Genomic DNA, 19,207 nt, shown 5'->3' with positions numbered 1-19,207 from the left:
ATTCCTAGAATTGTTTACAACCAACGGAAGCTTGAGTTTTTCAAACTGTTGTTGTTGTTTTTGAAGTTAATTGGAATTTCAGTGTGGTTTTGTTTATGCTATTGGAATGGCATCAAAGGGCGATTCAAATTTGAGGTTCCCAAACTTTTTGATTTCATCTCTAATATCACATATAGCCACATCCGGACATGTTCCGGACTTGTTCTGGAACCGCGGGGAAGGGGCCGTAATTGGTCATGTGACATATCAAACTGCATCAGTATTCAATGGCAAATTAGTGGTAATTTGTTTTGATAATATTTAGATTATCGTATATACTCATATTTTTTTTTTTTTTTTTTTAACTCTTTATTTGTTCCAAATTCAAAATAAATTACATTTCATTTTAACCTAGGTGCTCCAGTTACTGCAGTAACGTACCAGCCTTAATTGTTATGATATATATCTAAGTGTTTTTACATTGTTCATGTCTTGGCAATTAAGTATTTTAAACAGGTTTTTTTAACCTGCATGTCAGTATAACAATTGATATCTTAAAACTAAAAACTAAAACTAAATCTTATCTAAGTATAAAGGGAATTAATCGTTGCAATTGAGGATTGCAACGATTTTTGCCTGAAATTATTAATTATTTTGTTGGACATTTGTGCTAAAGTCTCAACATTCGAAATTCTATGTACTTCGGTTGTACTGTACCAGGGAGGCAACTTCAAGATCATTTTCAGAATTTTGTTCTGAATCCTTTGAAGTGCTTTTTTCCTGGTAGTGCAACAACTAGACCATATTGGCACAGCGTACAGCATGGCCGGTCTAAAAACTTGTTTAAATATTAGAAGTTTATTCGTCAGGCAAAGTTTGGATTTCCTGTTAATAAGAGGATACAAACATTTTATATATTTGTTACATTTGGCTTGAATGCCCTCAATGTGATCTTTAAAAGTTAATTTATGGTCAAGTATTAATCCAAGATATTTCACTTGGTTTGACCAGGAAATTGGAACTCCGTTCATAGTAACTATGTGACTACTACTAGGTTTCAAAAAGGAAGCTCTGGGCTTATGTGGAAATATTATAAGTTGAGTTTTGGAAGCGTTGGGAGAAATCTTCCATTTTTGTAAATAAGAAGAGAAAATATCTAAACTTTTCTGAAGTCTGCTGCAAATAACACGAAGACTTCTTCCTTTAGCGGAAATGCCTGTGTCATCAGCGAACAAAGATTTGTGGCAACCCTGAGGCAAATCAGGGAGGTCCGAAGTGAAAATGTTATACAATATAGGCCCAAGAATGCTACCCTGAGGAACTCCTGCTCTAACAGGTAGTCGATTAGATTTGGAATTTTGATAATTTACCTGCAGAGTTCTGTCAGTTAAATAATTTTGAACTAATTTCATAATATAAAGTGGAAAATTAAACTTTTTCAATTTAGCAATCAAACCTTCATGCCAAACACTGTCGAATGCTTTTTCTATGTCTAGAAGAGCAACTCCAGTTGAGTGGCCTTCAGATTTGTTTGAACGAATTAAATTGGTAACTCTTAAGAGTTGATGAGTAGTTGAATGCCCATGGCGAAATCCAAACTGCTCATCTGCAAAAATTGAGTTCGTGTTGATGTGAAGCATCATTCTATTCAAAATTATTTTTTCAAAAAGTTTACTTATTGAAGAAAGCAAACTTATTGGGCGGTAGCTAGAAGCTTCAGCTGGATTTTTATCCGGCTTCAAAATTGGAACAACTTTTGCATTTTTCCATTTATCAGGAAAGTATGCCAAATGGAAACATCTGTTAAATAATTTTACCAAGAAAGACAAGGTACTCTCTGGGAGTTTTTTGATGAGGATATAGAAAATTCCATCATCACCTGGAGCTTTCATATTTTGAAAATTTTTAGTTATAGACCTTACTTCGTCCAAATCAGTCCCCCAGGAATCATCAAAAATATTTTCCCGAGAGAAAATATTCAGAAAATCCCGAGCAACCTGATTCTCAATAGGACTAGTAAGACCCAAACTGAAATTATGGGAACTCTCGAATTGCTTAGCAAGTTTCTGAGCTTTTTCCAAATTTGTGATCAAAATTTTACCACCTTCTTTAAGCGCTGGAATAGGCTTTTGAGGTTTTTTCAAAATTTTTGTGAGTTTCCAAAAGGGTTTGGAACTCGGGTCTAATTTAGAAATATTATTTTCAAAAGTTTTGTTCCTCAGGGCAGAGAATCGCTTTTTAATTTGTTTTTGCAAATCCCGCCAGATAACTTTCATGGCAGGATCGCGTGTTCTTTGATATTGTCTCCTACGGACATTTTTAAGACGGATCAAGAGCTGAAGATCATCGTCTATTATAATTGAATCGAATTTAACCTCGCATTTTGGTACTGAGGCAGCTCTTGCTTCAACTATAGAAGTAGTCAGAGATTCAAGAGCATAATTAATTTCATCTTTGGTTTGCAAAGGAATGTTTGGATCGAAGTTATATTCCATAAATGTTCGATACTGCTCCCAATCAGCTCTATGGTAATTGAAAGTAGAGCTGTTGGGATTACAAATTATTTCTTGGGATATTTCAAAAGTTACTGGAAGGTGATCAGAACCGAAGTCAGCATGGGTAACCAATTGGCTACAAAGTTGACATGAATCAGTTAAGACCAAATCAATAGTGGAGGGATTTCTTGTAGAAGAAAAGCATGTTGGGCTGTTTGGATATTGAATAGTGTAATAACCTGCAGAACAATCATCAAACAGAATATTACCATTGGAATTGCTTTGCGCATTATTCCATGAGCGGTGTTTTGCATTAAAATCACCAATAATAAAGAATTTAGACCTATGACGGGTAAGTTTCTGGAGGTCACCCTTGAGAAAATTCTTTTGCTGGCCTACGCATTGGAATGGCAAATAGGCAGCTATAAACGTAAGTTGTCCAAATTTTGTTTCAACAGAAACTCCCAAAGTTTCAAAAACTTTGGTTTCAAATGAAGAAAGAATTTTATGTTTGATTCGTCTATGAATAATGATGGCAACGCCACCACCGGGTCCATCAAGACGATCATTTCTATAAATCAAGTAATTTGCGTCCTTCTTAACCTTATGGGCAGGTTTAAGGAACGTTTCAGTTATAACGGCAATATGCACGTTATGAACTCTTAAAAAGTTAAATAGCTCGTCTTCATTATCTTTAAGAGATCGAGCATTCCAATTAACAATATTTAATGCTTTAAAATCCATTACTGAATTTTAAAGTCATGACAATATTATTTGCAAATTTTACTCCAGTTTGAATAGCATCAAACATGGAGTTAGATTTAAGCATATCAGAAATCATGTCAATTAATGAATTCTGTAAAAATTCCATTTTGGGGGCAGTAATGCTTCCTAAGTCAAAATTGTCAAAATTTCCGTTAGAACGTTGGTTAGTATTTTGATTTCTACCCGCTGCAATAGCAGCATAGGTAGCTCCATTAACTCGCTGAACATTGTTAGCAGCGAGGGGAGTAGGTACAGATGAAACATTTGAAGCAGGGGAGATATTTGTACCTACGGGTACGAATGTAGAATTTGTTCCTCGCTGACCGTTGTTAACAGCAGAGGAATTTGTACCTGGTCGGAAACGTGGAGCGTTTCCTACCTGACGGTTAGAACGAGATTGTAGGATCGCTTTGCGAGTCTTACATTCCCAAAAATTGGATTTGTGGTTTTCACCACAATTTGAACATTTAAATTTCTTAGGATCTTCCTTCACAGGACAGTCGTCCTTTGCGTGAGAGGAATCACCACAATTCATGCATTTAGCTGGCATGTAGCAATTTTTAGTTCCGTGACCCCATCCCTGGCATTTACGGCACTGGGTGAGGTTTTGGAAATTTCCTCCAGTCTTCCTGAAGTGTTCCCACTTCACTCGGACATGGAGCATAAGGCTAGCTTTTTCTAAGGCCTTAAGGTTGTTTAGTTCACTAGACTTGAAGTGAACTAAATAAAAATCATTAGAAATCCCGTTGCGCGAATCGCCAGGACGGGATTTCATTTTCATTTTGATTACTTGGAGTGGCACAACTCCAAGTAATTTTGCCAGTTCATCTTTGATCTGATCCAGGGATTCACCACTGGGCAGTCCTTTCATGACAACCTTGAACACACGTTCAGTTTTGGTGTCGTAAGTAAAAAATTTGTGCTTCTTCTCAGTAAGATACTTGAGAAGACATTTAAATCCGTCCAAGGTTTCAGCCAATACACGGCATTCACCCCGACGTCCAATTTGTAGTGAAAACTTAACTTTCACGAAATTCAAAAGTTCCATGCGAAGAGCATGGAAATCGGTAGTGGTTATCACAATAGGGGGAATCTTTTCCTTCTTGGCATTAAGCCGGGAAAGTTTACTAGAATTTTTCTTGGATGATGGATCATTCTCATCATCCGTGAGCAAATCAAATTGATTACTCAAATTAATTTCATCAGAAGGGGGGTCAAGAGTTTGCCCCTTTCTTTTGCGTTTAGGAGCCATGGCGGCAGTAAATTTTTATCCAAATCGACTTCCAAGCAGATTACTATAAGAATCTGAAGGATCGAAGAGGAATTTTCCAAATCGATATCCAAGAAGGATTACCTCGGGTAGGGTCCAAACAAGGATCGAAGAGGAATAAGAGTTGAACAAGGTAGAAAAATTTTTACAGGTTGAGCACTGAAAAGTGCTGTTTAAATTTGTTGTAGCTTTAGGTAGTAGTAACACTTCCTTCAGCAAAAAGCAAATAGATCCGCACGGCAGGAGAGCACGATGCGGACTGTATATACTCATAAATTATTGCGCTTATTCAGGCATATTTTTTCTTCAGCAGCTTAAAAATTGCTTATTCAACTTTCAATCAGCTCAAATTGAGTGTTGGGTACTAATGATAATTCAGGAATTTCGTTCGGATCGGTCGTTCGAAAGCAAAGTTACGTGTCATTTGGTGTGGTTCAACCATCCGAATTCAGGACGGCTGAGATCCGTCTGTGCATTGAATAGTACATCTTGCGAATTGTTTCAAAATATATTTTTGAAATCCTTGAATTTAAATACATGATTTCAAAGGAAAGTACTTCGAATGGCGGACCTAATAACAAAACTTAATATTGGACTGATTAAAAATATCAAGCTGTCTAGACTTGGATGTAATACAGTTTAAATGTTTTCCCGTCAGTGTCATTGACCTTGAAAAATAATTCCAAGAAGCTAAAGGATTTTCTTAAATTTTCGAAACGAATTTGAAGGAGAAATTAAAATCATTTTGAGGAATAATTCAGCGACATTGTGGATCAGGAGAATTTCAAGAGAGTTCTGAAGGGTACTTTACGATAATTGTGAGGAGAAATACATGTGAGTTCTAACGGTAAATTCTACGTAATTCTGAAAAGATTTTTTTTTTGCAATGCGCAGCACAATTCTCAACTTCTATTGCTCTGTCTTTATCTTTTAATTAGTAAAAATAAACATCCCTGGGCTTTGGAAAAACCTTGAAGTAGTTTAATTAAGATGCACACTAATGTTGCCAGATCAGTGTTGATACTAACCAAAAGTGTATTTGAACCCGCATGTAAAAGCATATTAGAAAATTAATCATTCCCGTATATTTTTGTTTTGCTCTGAACTATTAATTAATGAATAAACATAGCATTTGATTTTTTAGTAAGAATGCTGGATTTAGTCGCAGTAAAAATCATCTGTTTTTAATCATTCTTCATTGAATTTGATTTATTTCTATGGTATCATAGAACCACCACAAAGGTTCTGCACTCGGTCTAGAGCTTTTGGGCGAGAAGCGTTGTTTTTTTTAATCTATTTATAGAGTCAATTTGTAGAAATACGTAGTGAAAGACGAATCAAGAATTAAGCACAAGACCTTCAAAAAAACTATCATCACAATGCACACTGGGGACAAAATCGAAACAATGTGTTAAAATTCAATAACTTCGGTGCTCGCTGGAACAAGAGACTAAAAAATAGTCATTCTTATAGAAAAAGTCTCAGAAATCGATTGGAGTAGGTTTCATCTTGGGCACGATAGGGTAAATTGGGGTTTTTCACAGTTTTTCCCTAAAATCTCCTATTTTGCATGATTTGAATGCTGTATATCAAGATACCGATGATATAGACGGATGATTTCTTCGGCAAAGTTGATCAGAAAGTCAAGGACTGTTGGATGATGGACATAACAATTCGGAATTCCTCCGCTAGGTGGCGCTATTGAGCATTCGAAGTGAATATGTTTGCGCTGCTGTATATCAAGATACCGATGATATAGACGGATGATTTCTTCGGCAAAGTTGATCAGGAGGTCAAGGACTGTTGGATGATGGACATAACAATTCGGAATTCCTCCGCTAGGTGGCGCTAGCGAGCATTCGAAGTGAATATGTTTGCGCTGCTGTATCTCAAGATCCTGACTATTTAGACGGATGATTTCTTCGGCAAAGTTGATCAGGAGGTCAAGGACTGTTGGATGATGGACATAACAATTCGGAATTCCACCGCTAGGTGGCACTAGCGAGCATTCGAAGTGAATATGTTTGCGCTGCTGTATCTCAAGATCCTGACTATTTAGCCGGATGATTTCTTGGGCAAAGTTGATCAGGAGGTCAAGGATTGTTGGATGATGGACAGAAAAATTCGGAATTCATCCACCCAGGTGGCGCTAGTGATTATTGAAAGTGAATATATTTGTGCTGCTGTATCTCAAGATCCTAACTATTTAGACGGATGATTTCTTCAGTTATGGTTAATCATGTGCCACATCAAATGACGTGAGAATTTTTAAATACGATCATTGGTAGTCATATTGAGTGTAAATAGGGTCAGACCATAGGTGAATAAATTGGGATTTTTCCTATACATATAAGCAAGTTTGGTCTCTTAATATCCATTAAAATATAAACTACAGTAATGACCTGATTTTATCAGTCCCTTCACGCATTATTCTCTTAATGTTCAGTAATTGCCTATATCCATAATTCGAAATCTTTTCCATTAATCTTCTTGATCGATGTTTAGGATAAACTTTGGTGCAATAAAACCCTTGAAATAGCGCATGGGTTTCGTAGAATATTGGAAAATATTTATAAAAAGGGGGCTGATAAAATCAGGTCATTATTGTATATATTATATCTTTACAAAAAATTCCACCGGCTGGAGCGGGTATCGAACCCTTACTCCATGGCACACGCATAATAGCCGTTAGACGGGTGACGCCGCTAACCACTCGACCACGAAGACCACTTTGACCCGAAAATGTGAAATGTCGTCATGGAAACCCAATCGAAAAGAATTATTTGTTTACTCTTGTTTCTTGCGTGACAGTAGCTCAGTGTAGTGCAGTTCTTACGTGGTGTTAAGTGTGTTCCACTGAATTTCATTAAGCAAAATGCTGTAAAATAAAAATATCGTTGAGGAATATTTTGCGTCTGGTCGAGATAAAAACCGTTTACTTGACTTTGTGTCTAGGGCACTGTCGAAAGCACCTGCGGATGTTGCGCAAGGTGTTAAAAACTGGATTGGTCAATTTAATCGGCGATGGTCAAAAACCCACAGTAAGGATCGGGTCTTTAAGAAGAATGCAGAATGGCTTGAAAGCATATTCGAGGTAAGATCCCTGGGCGTGCTTAATTTTAGAAAGCAGCATAAATTAGCGAAGAAACGTTTTTAATACGATACCGTCGAACATTAAAAAAATTAACAGTTCGGAAAAATTGTACCTGTTGAGCGAAGTGCTAAATTAAAACAAAAAAACAACGGATTCCAAACCAATTTAAATTGAACTTGAATGAAAATTAGTAAAAGCGTGGAAATGCGTTAACGTAAAGCAAGACATACTACTGATGAAATCTGTTTTTGTTCATGTTACTAAATAATCAATAGCATCAACCGCGATAAGAAGAAGATTTGTCTTTGATATTTGTATGAATATTTTAGAAAAATCCTAAACAAAAACTACAGACTCTAAATTTTACGAAAAAATGCTTGAATATAATTTATCATCAATTATTTTATCAGGTCGAAGACCAACCCTCAGGATCCAGGCCTTCGAAAAAAAACGCGGGTCCATTCAAGGAAACACAAAGATCCCTCGTCACAATCATCTCCTTTTGCCACTCCGAATTTGGATACCAGTTCCAACAGTCAGCGAACACCGTCAACCCTAAAGCCTCGAGGTCGAAAGCGCAAGGAGTTTAGCCAGTTGACAAGATTTTCGAAATACAGACGCAGTATCGGACTTTTCAAAGAACAAGGTCTTGATAACTTGCTGTATTCAGCCAAAATTGCTGCCATAAAGGCTGCTAATCCAGCAACTGCTCAAATCTTACAGCACTTGTTGAGCGGCGGTGAGGTTTGAGCAAAAGAGACCATCGAATCCGTTGACTCTGTTCGTGGAACATCTCTGTGTTCGGAGGAGTCATCTTTGGCGATAAAATCAAAACTTGGGTTAAGTAAAACCAAATATGGAGAGCTGACTCGATTCACTAAGAAGCATCTAGGTATGACAGTTTAATTAACGTATATATAAAATAAATACTTAGTAGAACATTTTTTTGTTTAAAATAGGTCAAGTTTCTAAATCTTTGATCAATTTTAGAGATGTGCATTGTTATTAGTCCCTTCATATCGTCCCATTTAGGTATTGCAATTTTGCAGCCCTGGAAAAAAGTAGCTGAATTTAGAAACAGCATAATTCCACCGTTCTCAACACCAAACCGAGAAAAAGGATACTTATCATCAAGCGTTTCAATCCGTGATATGGTTATATGCGATTTGACACGGATTCTACAACTGGATGATGTAGCAGATAGGATTGTAAAGTTAAACCAGAAAGTGTTGACTTGTAAATTGCATGTCACGGCTGGTCCGGACTCTGCTACAGGTTTTACGCACTACAACCAGACTGGCTTTTTAAAAGATGATGATTCTCTTCTCTCCGAGCATTTTATGAGCCTGTTGTTAGTATCCGAAAGAGGAGAGGATATTTGGCGGAACCCGAATCCCCAGTCAGATTCGTTCTGCAGAATACGCTCTATGAATTGGACTAAAGAGACCAACTCGCTTACCAAGTCCATGTTTGAGCAGTTTTTTGCAGAGGTTGATTCCTTGAATCTGGATCCGGTGGAAGTAATTTCCGGTGATGTACGTGTGTGGGTTTATATTTCGGCAATGTATACAATGATAGATGGGAAAGCGGCCAATGCAATCGTAGGGAATCAGGATACACATGTATGTCCGCTTTGTGTTCCGAATGCTGATCCCCATATTGGTCCATCGTTTTTTCATTCACGTCTCAACGCCGTTGAATGGTTGATCAAAAATGCAGCGAAAAAATCCGTTCCTGACCACCCGGCCTAGTTAAAAAGAAAGCCCGTGAAATAGCTGATGAACTAGAACGTGAGTAGGGCATGAACATCAACCGTCCTAAGATTGGTGGGTCCGGAAGCTGCAATAACGGCAATATGGCCCGCCGTTTATTGGCAGAACCCGGAAAATTTGCAAAAATCATCGGCGTACACAAGGACCTGGTGGAAAATCTGCGGCTCATCAGTTGCCTGGCGCTTTCTTCTAGAGTATTGGATCCTACCAAAGTTATGGAGTAGTGTAACACTCTTGAAAAGCAGATTTTCAATGAATTCCCATACCTAATGAAATTGCCGCATTGCATCTAGCAAATTTCATTGAAAAATTGGTAAGCTTAGATTTAATAGTATATCGAATCACAATCATAAATGTTTTGTTTTCTTTTTCTTCAATTAAAACATCCAGCCTTATACCATGAACTTTGTTGACGAGCAGTCCGGTGAACGTTGCCATAAGGTTTATAAATTCATTCGGCCACATCTAGCTCGGAAAACGTCTCCGGAAGAAAATTTGACCGACATGATGACCGAAGCTTTGACTAGGTCTGACCCAAAGCTTGCCTGTTTTTTAACCTCGGTTTTGAAATTGGATACAAGAAAAGGTTCGGACCAGGGTTCCTACCCAAGTAACCAAAAGTTCTGATAAAAGGCTATTTGTGGCTTAAGCAGCTTGTTTGGTGGGGGTCTATAGAATTCTAAGCAGCCTCATTTTTAAGTCGTTATAAGAACTTGAAAGTTCCGGTATCATAATTGAAGAGCATTCAAGCAGCTTCTGGTGGAACTTGAACGGAACTTTTAAAAAATAAATTAAAAAAGGTTTTTGGCCTCTGCACCGAATTCTATATTCGCACTTTTATGAAAGTTATTTCTAAAGGCAGGTATTAATATGTATTGATTTATCAGCATTAGCAGTAGAATTAGAGCTGTTTGAAGAATTAAACCCAGTCCTTCTACGTGAGAGCCCCAACACGAACCGCTGCGTCATCTAAGATATAATAAAGTGAGCTGTTGTCCCGCCTACTGTTGGAGTTTTCAGTGCCAGCTAGCTGACTTGAATACGAAACACAACACCTTGATGAATTTTAAATTGGTGTTTATCCGCTTGATATTCCAACGCATTTGTGGCGCAGTGGTTAGCGTTCGTAGATCGCATGCCCGAATACATGGGTTCGAATCCAGAAAATTACTTTTTAATTATTTTTTTTTATGTTTGGATAGAATGTTGATGCACTGCATAAATATAAGAATTATGATATATTCAGGCCACTGATCATTTAATATTACGTACATTAAATTTGGTTTCTAATAAAGACTTGTGCGGATTCTTTTATGTGGCTTGAAAGTTCTGTCGGAACTTTATTTGAACTTTATGGAGCTTGAAAGTTCTATCGGAACTTTATTTGAGCTTTATGGAACTTGTAAGTGATTTTAATCGTTGAATGCGGAACTTTTGGTTACTTGGGTATGCATCGTCAAATATTAGTATTTTCGCTTGTTTTTCCCACTAAGAAGACCTATTTTGATTGCTGAGATGGTGCATATTTGAAGAGATCCCAGAATTGTTCAAATGATGTGGAACCTCACAATTGAATGAGGCTTCATGTAAGACCCAGTTTGATTGATGATAAGGCCGCGTCTTTGGAAAGGTCCTAGAACACTTTGAATATTACGAAACATCATAATTGAATAATTGTGAGAAGAGCAAGTATGTATGATTTAACTGTATCAGAAACGAATACCTCATTACTTTTCCATAGTAGTGAGGTACTACGACATGCACTAAACAAATGACATGGACATATCACAAAAGATCAATGTATTGGTCGCAGTAATTATGATAATTTATAAAAATTGATAGTTAAAAGGACTTTTTAAAGAACTTCAATGTATTTTGCTTTCTTAAATATGGTAGGGTTTTAAAATAAATTCAGGATTTTTGAATGCCATTGGTTAAAAACCTATAAAAAGTTGGACTATTATGACATTTATGAGATTCTTATAAGAGTTGTTGTTTCCAAGATAAGAGTTAAGAGGGTTTTCTAAAGATTCAAGTGTAGTTTTGGCATTATAAAAACTATTATAGATTGTAGTCCATTTTTTAAATTATACGCTGTTACGCTATTTCTAGTGTTTTGTCAAATTTCGGTGTCTTCAAATCGTTTTCTAAAGCAATTTCAGCATTACATCATTAAATGCACATACATCACATACATCACATACATTAAATGCAAAGAGGAGGGATGGGACCACCAGGGCACCGGATTGAAACGATTTGGATGGGGAGAGTGGAATTGCCAACTCCCTGTTATTAACATTTCGTGAATTGATGGCGGGCTCTTCTCCTCTTCTCCCTCATCATCGGGCTCATTGGGACGTTCCCTAGTATGATGGCGTGTTCTGCATCGGGTTGTAGGATTTTTTAATTGAAAAGAGATTCTCCTGATCCCGCGGATTGCGGGTAAGTGTATCTGCTTACGGGTCCCCCCCCCCTCCGTTTTTGATCCTGCATACAGTGTTATTTTGAATACAGGCAGGTGTCGAACTTGATCAAGTCATATTGGGAGGATGATCCACTAAATAATGGCTGTGTCTTGCAACAATGAGTGGTATTCTTTACATACTTCCACACATACATAACGTTCGACCAAATGACGATTAGGTCTATCATAAAAACATTTCCCTACTCCAATTTTAAAACCTGGCTACGCCATGTGATACTTTGAATTTGGTCATAATTTTGTATGTTTTCTTAATTTTGATTATCCCCTAGGGAATAAGAAAATACGTTAATACGAGTGTTTTAACATTAGTCTACAATAAACTACGGAAAAATGCGTATGGTTTTTTAGTTGTCAATATTATCAAAAGACTATTTTTTTTAAACTAATTATGTTTATTATTTTTTAGCCCTAAAAAGTGAAAATACAATTTGCCACGGCCTTAACCGTTCCAACATTGAAATTCCCAAGTAATCCATATGCCTGCTAATTGTTCGATTTGCAATATAAGGCTGATATACGACTGACATAAAAATCGGAAGCCGTATATTACCCCTACAATGCAAAAAACAATTTTCCCTTATGTTTTTTAAAATGTGGAATGTAAAAAAAAAACGTGCATCGCTGCATGTGCTGCAATGCTTTGCAATAGTTACTAACATAGGGTACTTATCAAAGTAGCTTATTGCTGTCACATCAAGTTACAGTAACTTGTTTACACTGAAATTAGTCTGAAAACAGTTGACGCAATCGTTCTACATCATGAATGAACTCACCTTGCAGAGAATAAAAAAAGTACAGCAGGCAGTGCTTCTCTTCGACTTCCGGCACCGGATGCACGCCAGATGGTGCAATGGCTGCTCATTCTCCCATTTTTCCCATCGCCAAGACACATCATAACTGTTGTAAATGATGGAATGTTCGAACGAGCAGCAAGGATTCGTTACATCAATCCCGATGCCTCCTCGTTATGAGCCCTGTCACTTCCGAAGGCAAAGGTTAACTCCCCCCGCGCTCACATTCCGGTGACAGTGTCATAATGATGATTTATGGAACGGCGGGCGAAGGAGGTCCTCAGGAGAAAGCAAACTGAACGACTTTCAACGAAAGAGCGGCTATTCTTAATGTCTGTAATTTTCGACATGAAATTTAGCTGGATGGTTTCCAGAAAAAAGATGCGAAAGATAACGGTTACCTTTTCCATCGCTCCACTGCCGATATTCTGAACGAGAGGAACGACACAACATTAAACGAGCTAATCTCTTCTAAGAGCTCTTGGATTGTTTTGCGTTTTAGTAAAGTTGGTTGTTTCGTGGGGGTGGGAACATTTTATAGAACTCTTAAGGATTAACGAGGAATTTTCATTAGCCACTCTTTAATCGCTTTGTAACAACCGAACGAGGTTCCATATTTTCAACGTTATTTATAGCATTTGCTGAATTGCTCAAATAAGAACTCGTATAAAGTAATTCTACCCCTCCGACCATTCACTGTGTAAATACTGTTATCATAAGCTTTATTTTCACCCTCTCGATCGTAGGAGCCACATTGTTGTTAGCTGGAATTTTAATAACTTTCGTCACCAAAGCAACCGACGTGATGAGCATGGTTGTCTGGCACTTATCCAAGTTGGCTGGGAAAAGGGGAATTCGCTATCAAAATGCCGACGCGCTCCCTACCTACATAGATGGAGAATAAGGGAGCAAAGTCGTGAGGAAGTGGTTTGGCGAAGACCAAAGTACTTTGCCGCTTGATTGATTTCTGTAATGATTTTCAGTATCCGCCTGTGCCATCATAGCAGGTTTGCGATGGAGGCTCCCAAGGTGGTGTTAAATTATGATGAACTTCCGAGCACTAGAGAATCTTATCGATCTTGTTCATTTGCGCTGTAATATACTCAATTCAAGTGCTATCGCTACCGCGAATGATTGGCATTGATAAAAAAAAGGTAAACAGAATTTTCGAGCACAATCAGTGTTGATAAGAAATAACTGAATTGACGGTGGCTGCAAATCGAATTCAATTTTGCCTCCTCCAATTTTTTTGTACGTACAATTGTGATATGATATGTAATGTAATCTAAGTAATCGAAAAGCATTGTAATAAGCTCAAAGCAATGAGAAAGATGAAGTTTTCTGATTGTAAAAGAAAAATGTGCAAAAACCGCGTATCAACTTCACTTTTTTTCTGACTGACGTGCCATGATGGTTTTCCACATCTTGCCTTTCACTGTTTTCCATATGTATGTACCTACATGTGGTGAATTCCAGTTCCGCTCGATACAATCTCCTTTAATATGAAAATTGACAGACGCCTTCTTGATTGGTTGGCTCGACAATATAATATATTTGAAACGAAGGCCATACATACGTAATATGAGCAATTGTAGACGGTGCTGCCCCTCGGCTGTTCTTTCGAGGGGCTTCGTTAAGAGAAAGGTAGATCGAAATAAAAACACTTTTCAGGCTTCTAACTAGCTGCACTACAGCACTAGGGCTGCTTCGGGTACGACATGGCACATTCCTTTTGGCTATCGGGGTACAATGCGAGTCAGCAGCATAAAAAAGAAGTACAACAAGTTCCTACATAGCACATGCACGGGACACACCATCCTAGCAGGCGTAGACACCAGTGTTAATATGAAATCTATAAAAAAGAAAACATCCCCTGGCCTAGCATGTTCCAATCGAGGTAGGCCATATGTGGTAGTATACTATGTTCCGTAACCAACGACCGGCTGACGTCGACGCAAGTGGGGATTGAATAGTAATAGCAATAGCCAACCCCCGGAGAAGACTTCTGGCAATGCTCGGGAGACCGACCCATAGACACGTGGGCTACGGAACAGAACGGATTAAATATAGCATAAATTGTCCCCATTCTTAAGTAGCTTTTACCCGACATAGCAGCACACAAACCATGACCTGCTATACTGGTAAAGTGACTTGTTGTTTTTGTTGCTATTGTGACAGTTTTCATAAAAATCTGCTTATGGGTGACTCCTAGAAGCACCTTTGCCTCAACAGGTTACATAACACATGGCAAAATGAGTTGTCTTCCGTTTCGTAAAAACAATAGACGGGTACCAAGGGGAAAGCCGAAAGGAAAACAGAATGGAAAATTAAATATTCATACTACCTGAGTGCGTGCTGAAAGGACGAGACCGTGCAGGCGGGGATGTAGTAAGTGGTTTAACGGAATGGAACTAGGTGACTCCGTATGGGATGTTAAACTTCGTATCATTGGCCAGGTGTAATGGATTCAATTATGATAAATAATTTGTTATTTAACTCTCAAGACACTGGCAGGTTAAGACACATGTCATAAAATCCGTTGGTTTTTCGGCAAGTGAGATGTGGATACCAGAAACGTAGTAGTTGCGGTTTGACTTTTGATGTATCCAAAGTGTAATGAGAGAAAGAAGGATTAGTATTTTCCATTTAATTCCACTACTTTATTTGCTTATCCTTGACAGATACGCGTATTTCGTCTACAATGTGCAGACTTCTTCAGTGTCTTGTACTAATAGTCGAGTATTAGTACAAGACACTAAAGAAGTCTGCACATTGTAGACGAAATACGCGTATCTGTCAAGGATAAGCAAATAGAGTAGTGGAATTAAATGGAAAATACTAATCCTTCTCTCTCCCATTAAACAGGTATTCCACTAAGACGCCCACATTCATTAGGATTTATCCAAAGTATTTGTAGCAAACTTGCTTAAAATAATTAAGTGCTGAGCTGAGTACCTCCAGTGATACAAAGGGCCAACGTGAAGGACTTCCATCCTGCTTTTGCGTTAACCTGATCGATATCGACTTGACCATATCGACTTGTTTATTTTTTTTGTTAAGGATCCGCCGTCATGAGCCCCTGGGACTGGCTCTGCTGCGATGTTCTGCCGTATTCCATCCATCGCACTTTGGGCAAAAATGAGTCCAAAATTACCCAAAATTCAATATCTCAACAGCAAGCTGAATTCCGGCCATGAAAAACGACTTTGGACCCATAGTGCATCGCTTGATTGCAGATTTAATTCCGTTTCGTAATTGTAGCAAAACAGGGATAATAATGAAAAGTTATCTTGGGTCAAACTATTATTTTTTATTCTGATCAATCGGTTCTGATAATTAAAGGATTAATTGAAGTGTACACCAACTGCTTAAACGGCTTAGGTTTTGTTCAATGTTGATGAAAATTTGAATAATTTTACAATAAAATTGATAGAGATTTTTTTAATAGCACCGGTTGTGTAGTGGTAAGCGTGACTGCGGCGCCATTGGGATTTTCTGAGGCATGAACTCTCTGATCACGCCTTCCTTCCCCGATGGTCCCATGCACTCATGGACCAGTTGATCGGTCGATAGGAAGGAACCAGGTGTGGGAACCGCCTTCCTGGCGTCGGTAGCATTGTTGTTTTTTTTTTTTTAATTTTTGTTTATAAAAATGCTCATGAAAAATGCAAATTTTTGTAATGGCCACTTAAAAATTAAAAAAAAAATCGTATCACAAGAACTTCTGTTAAAATGTTTGAACATAAACTGTTAATTCCTTAAACTCGATATGCCACATGGAAGATTCCGGTCTTTTGGCCATTTGATCCAAGGGCGTCCACGGTAATACTGGTGCAGTGTGTTTGCAGTTTGCACAAATAGATCAATAGGTCGCAGTGGAAAATGTACCCAACCCGGAAAATTCCTAGACCGAACCGGGAATCGAACCCAGTCGCCTCCAGCACAGTCATAACCTCAAGAAGAAATTCACTGTTGGGTCATCTTTTCATCCTTTGAAGAAATTGATTAATCCTGATCTTCGGCCACTTATCCCAACAGATAATGAAAAGACATACACACCCGACCGCTTGAGATTTACAGCTGCTCAAGCATGAAAACCGACCAATTTGGTACATGCGGTATCAAGAGTTTCAAAGCTGTTCAATGGAGAAGAAAATTGACACGACACAACTCACACCCAAACAGCTCCCCTGTCTCCGTCGAGGAAAAACTCCGATGACAAGTCGTTCAGGGAGAATAAATGTTAAAAATATGAAAAGCGGGGAAAAGCAAAGCCTAAATCCTCCGCGTTGGTTTGGTTGGCACCAAAATGAAACGAAACGGAACAGAAACCACATATGTGAAAAGGCAGCCATGTTACCCAACCGTGTCCGGGCCACGTGAATCCAGGCTTAGTGGATTTTGTTTGCGCTTTCAGACATGAAGAAAAATGCTTTTCATAAATCCTGATACGAAACACAGCAGGCTCTGCGTGGTTGCTTTTCACAGACATCCAGAATCATGGTTGCTGCGATCCGCAAAACGGCGCATTCCAGTGACAGAACTTTTGCGGAAAGTGCCAAAGCCAACTATGATTCGTGAATACAAAAGTGTTATGAAAATTGTATTTCAAACATGACAAGTGATTTCGACAAAACTAATTTCACTGAAGTTGACACATACGATGAGAAAACATGTGAGTGAGGCTAGAAATGGAGGAAAAATGCGGCAATAATACTAGCAAACATGCCATGGGGTGAAGAGGAAAATGTGACACTAAGCATAATCACCATATAATGCTACTCGTTCGAGCATCCCGCTCGAAATATCCTTACTCTTGGCACCAAGGGAAGGGCGTTCAGTCATCAGGAGCCAAGTAAAAAAAAATCGAAACCCACAGACAGGCTCATATTTGCTCTTTTAGCAGACCGCACATTACTGAAATTCCTTTTGCTATTAGTCTTATCTTTCATCCTTTGGTTCCATTCGAGCGTGAACGTTACTCGAATGATAAATATGTTAACGACTAAAGGTAGGGACTTGTGTAATACCGAATCCTTCGTTAATTTTGGAAGAGAATATTCGGAATCATTTTGAAACTTTTTCCGGTAAAAAGCTGCTCATTTACCAAGCATGGTAAGATAAATTGCCCGTGTACAGTTATTAATTCCCGGCACACAAACAACAATTTACTGGGCCGAAATTCAACGGTGACGACACATGCGGTGGCAGCACTCTGTCAAAGTAGGCCGGGGATTAGATAAATTGGCCCAATAAATATCAATTTCCTTGGCAGTCTTAGTTATTCTGGTTCACCATGTCGTGGAGGGTGGGTTCGTTCGTATTTGATGTGTTATGCTACGGTTTTACTGTGTGTTTTCCCAGGGGCATTGATCGTGCAGAAGACGACGTAAAAAATGGCTCCCTTTAACGACAGTAAATCGCAATTCCCAGAATGGGAAATGCGGAAATGGATTAGATTATTGGGCGGCAGGACTGACCACTGACCGGTTGGATCGTTTCTTTTTCATGCTATCATGGAGACGCACGGTGATTTATTAGCTTCCTCATTGAATCCCTTCAAATTCAAACAACGGACACTCAACAATGGTCCATGGACCAGCCATGATGACACGGAGAAATCGATGGAAGCGACAGCGAGATAATCTATTATTAATTCACGGCGCACGGACAAAGAATCGTCTCCGCTGTCACAGAAAAATTCGCAATATACAACCTGAGCAGGCGACGGGGCGATTCGTTTTGCCATTTTTTTTCTATCTTCCTTGAAAAGCTCGGTACAGTAGGCAAAGATTTCCTCCGGTGTCACTTTCAGCGAGGATAAATAATTCATTCCGCGAGCGGAGTGCACACAGTCAACCGTGTCTGTCTTCTAAATATAAGGCAAACATTGACGAAGGAAGGAAAAATGTTTAATATAAATATTTCTCTCTTCTCTTTCTTCTTTTCCAAACTAGGGGATTCGGCAAGCAAGGCTTTCAATGTCAAGGTAAGTGCTCGTACTAACCGCTCCACAGGTTGGCGGTGTTTGCAGTAGGCGGTGGAATAAAATGGGCGACGCTAGGTAAGGATAATCAGCGAGAAAATATCGGAATTATTAATAGACTACCAATCGACGGAACAGTTCCGAGACCCCTTACCTTCTCTTTTCAAACTCTCTGACACTTGTCGCTCATGGCTTGCTGTGGTTGGTGGTATTCTATAAGCTCCCCTTGTGTTGGCTTTTAATAGAAAGCTCGGACGTGTGTGCACGCTTCGTCATCATAGCAGTAGAGGCGAGCGTGGAATGCTTGTAGTAGGGCTTAGAATGCCGTGGGAAAAATACAGAGGATGATCAAAAGGAATGCCCGTTCTTCTGTGTGCCCGGTTTTCACCGATTATAGATTGCTCATTACGACGAAGGACGACGGGTGGTGGAATCTTGTAGATACGACGATAAAAGAGTGAGGGTATGCGAAGCGTTTGGTTAGTAAACAAGCATTTATGACAGCTTTCGAATGATTGATATCACGAGTTCGTTTGATTTGATTGAGATAAGTTTTTAAATTTTCCAACG

General features: G+C 38.7%; 1 protein-coding gene and 1 pseudogene across 9 annotated transcripts in view; both read left to right on the top strand.

The window, feature by feature from the left end:
• The window catches only part of LOC135705295 (protein kinase C, brain isozyme-like), a 147,479-nt gene that overhangs the window by 55,313 nt on the left and 72,959 nt on the right, over positions 1-19,207 (top strand). For all 9 annotated transcript variants that reach the window (XM_065226954.1, XM_065226951.1, XM_065226950.1 and 6 more), the window contains exon 3: positions 18,609-18,640. In XM_065226954.1, the coding sequence (XP_065083026.1) occupies positions 18,609-18,640 (32 nt within the window). The remainder of the gene's footprint in view (positions 1-18,608; positions 18,641-19,207) is intronic.
• LOC135705258 (uncharacterized) lies at positions 8,755-10,002 on the top strand (annotated as a pseudogene).

This window comes from Ochlerotatus camptorhynchus, unplaced genomic scaffold, assembly GCF_037179485.1.
Source record: "Ochlerotatus camptorhynchus isolate MF236.1 unplaced genomic scaffold, CSIRO-AGI_Acam_v1.1 ptg000265l, whole genome shotgun sequence".
In the NCBI taxonomy this organism is placed as follows: Eukaryota; Metazoa; Arthropoda; class Insecta; order Diptera; family Culicidae; genus Ochlerotatus; species Ochlerotatus camptorhynchus.
This window is presented reverse-complemented; position numbering and strand designations above follow the sequence as displayed.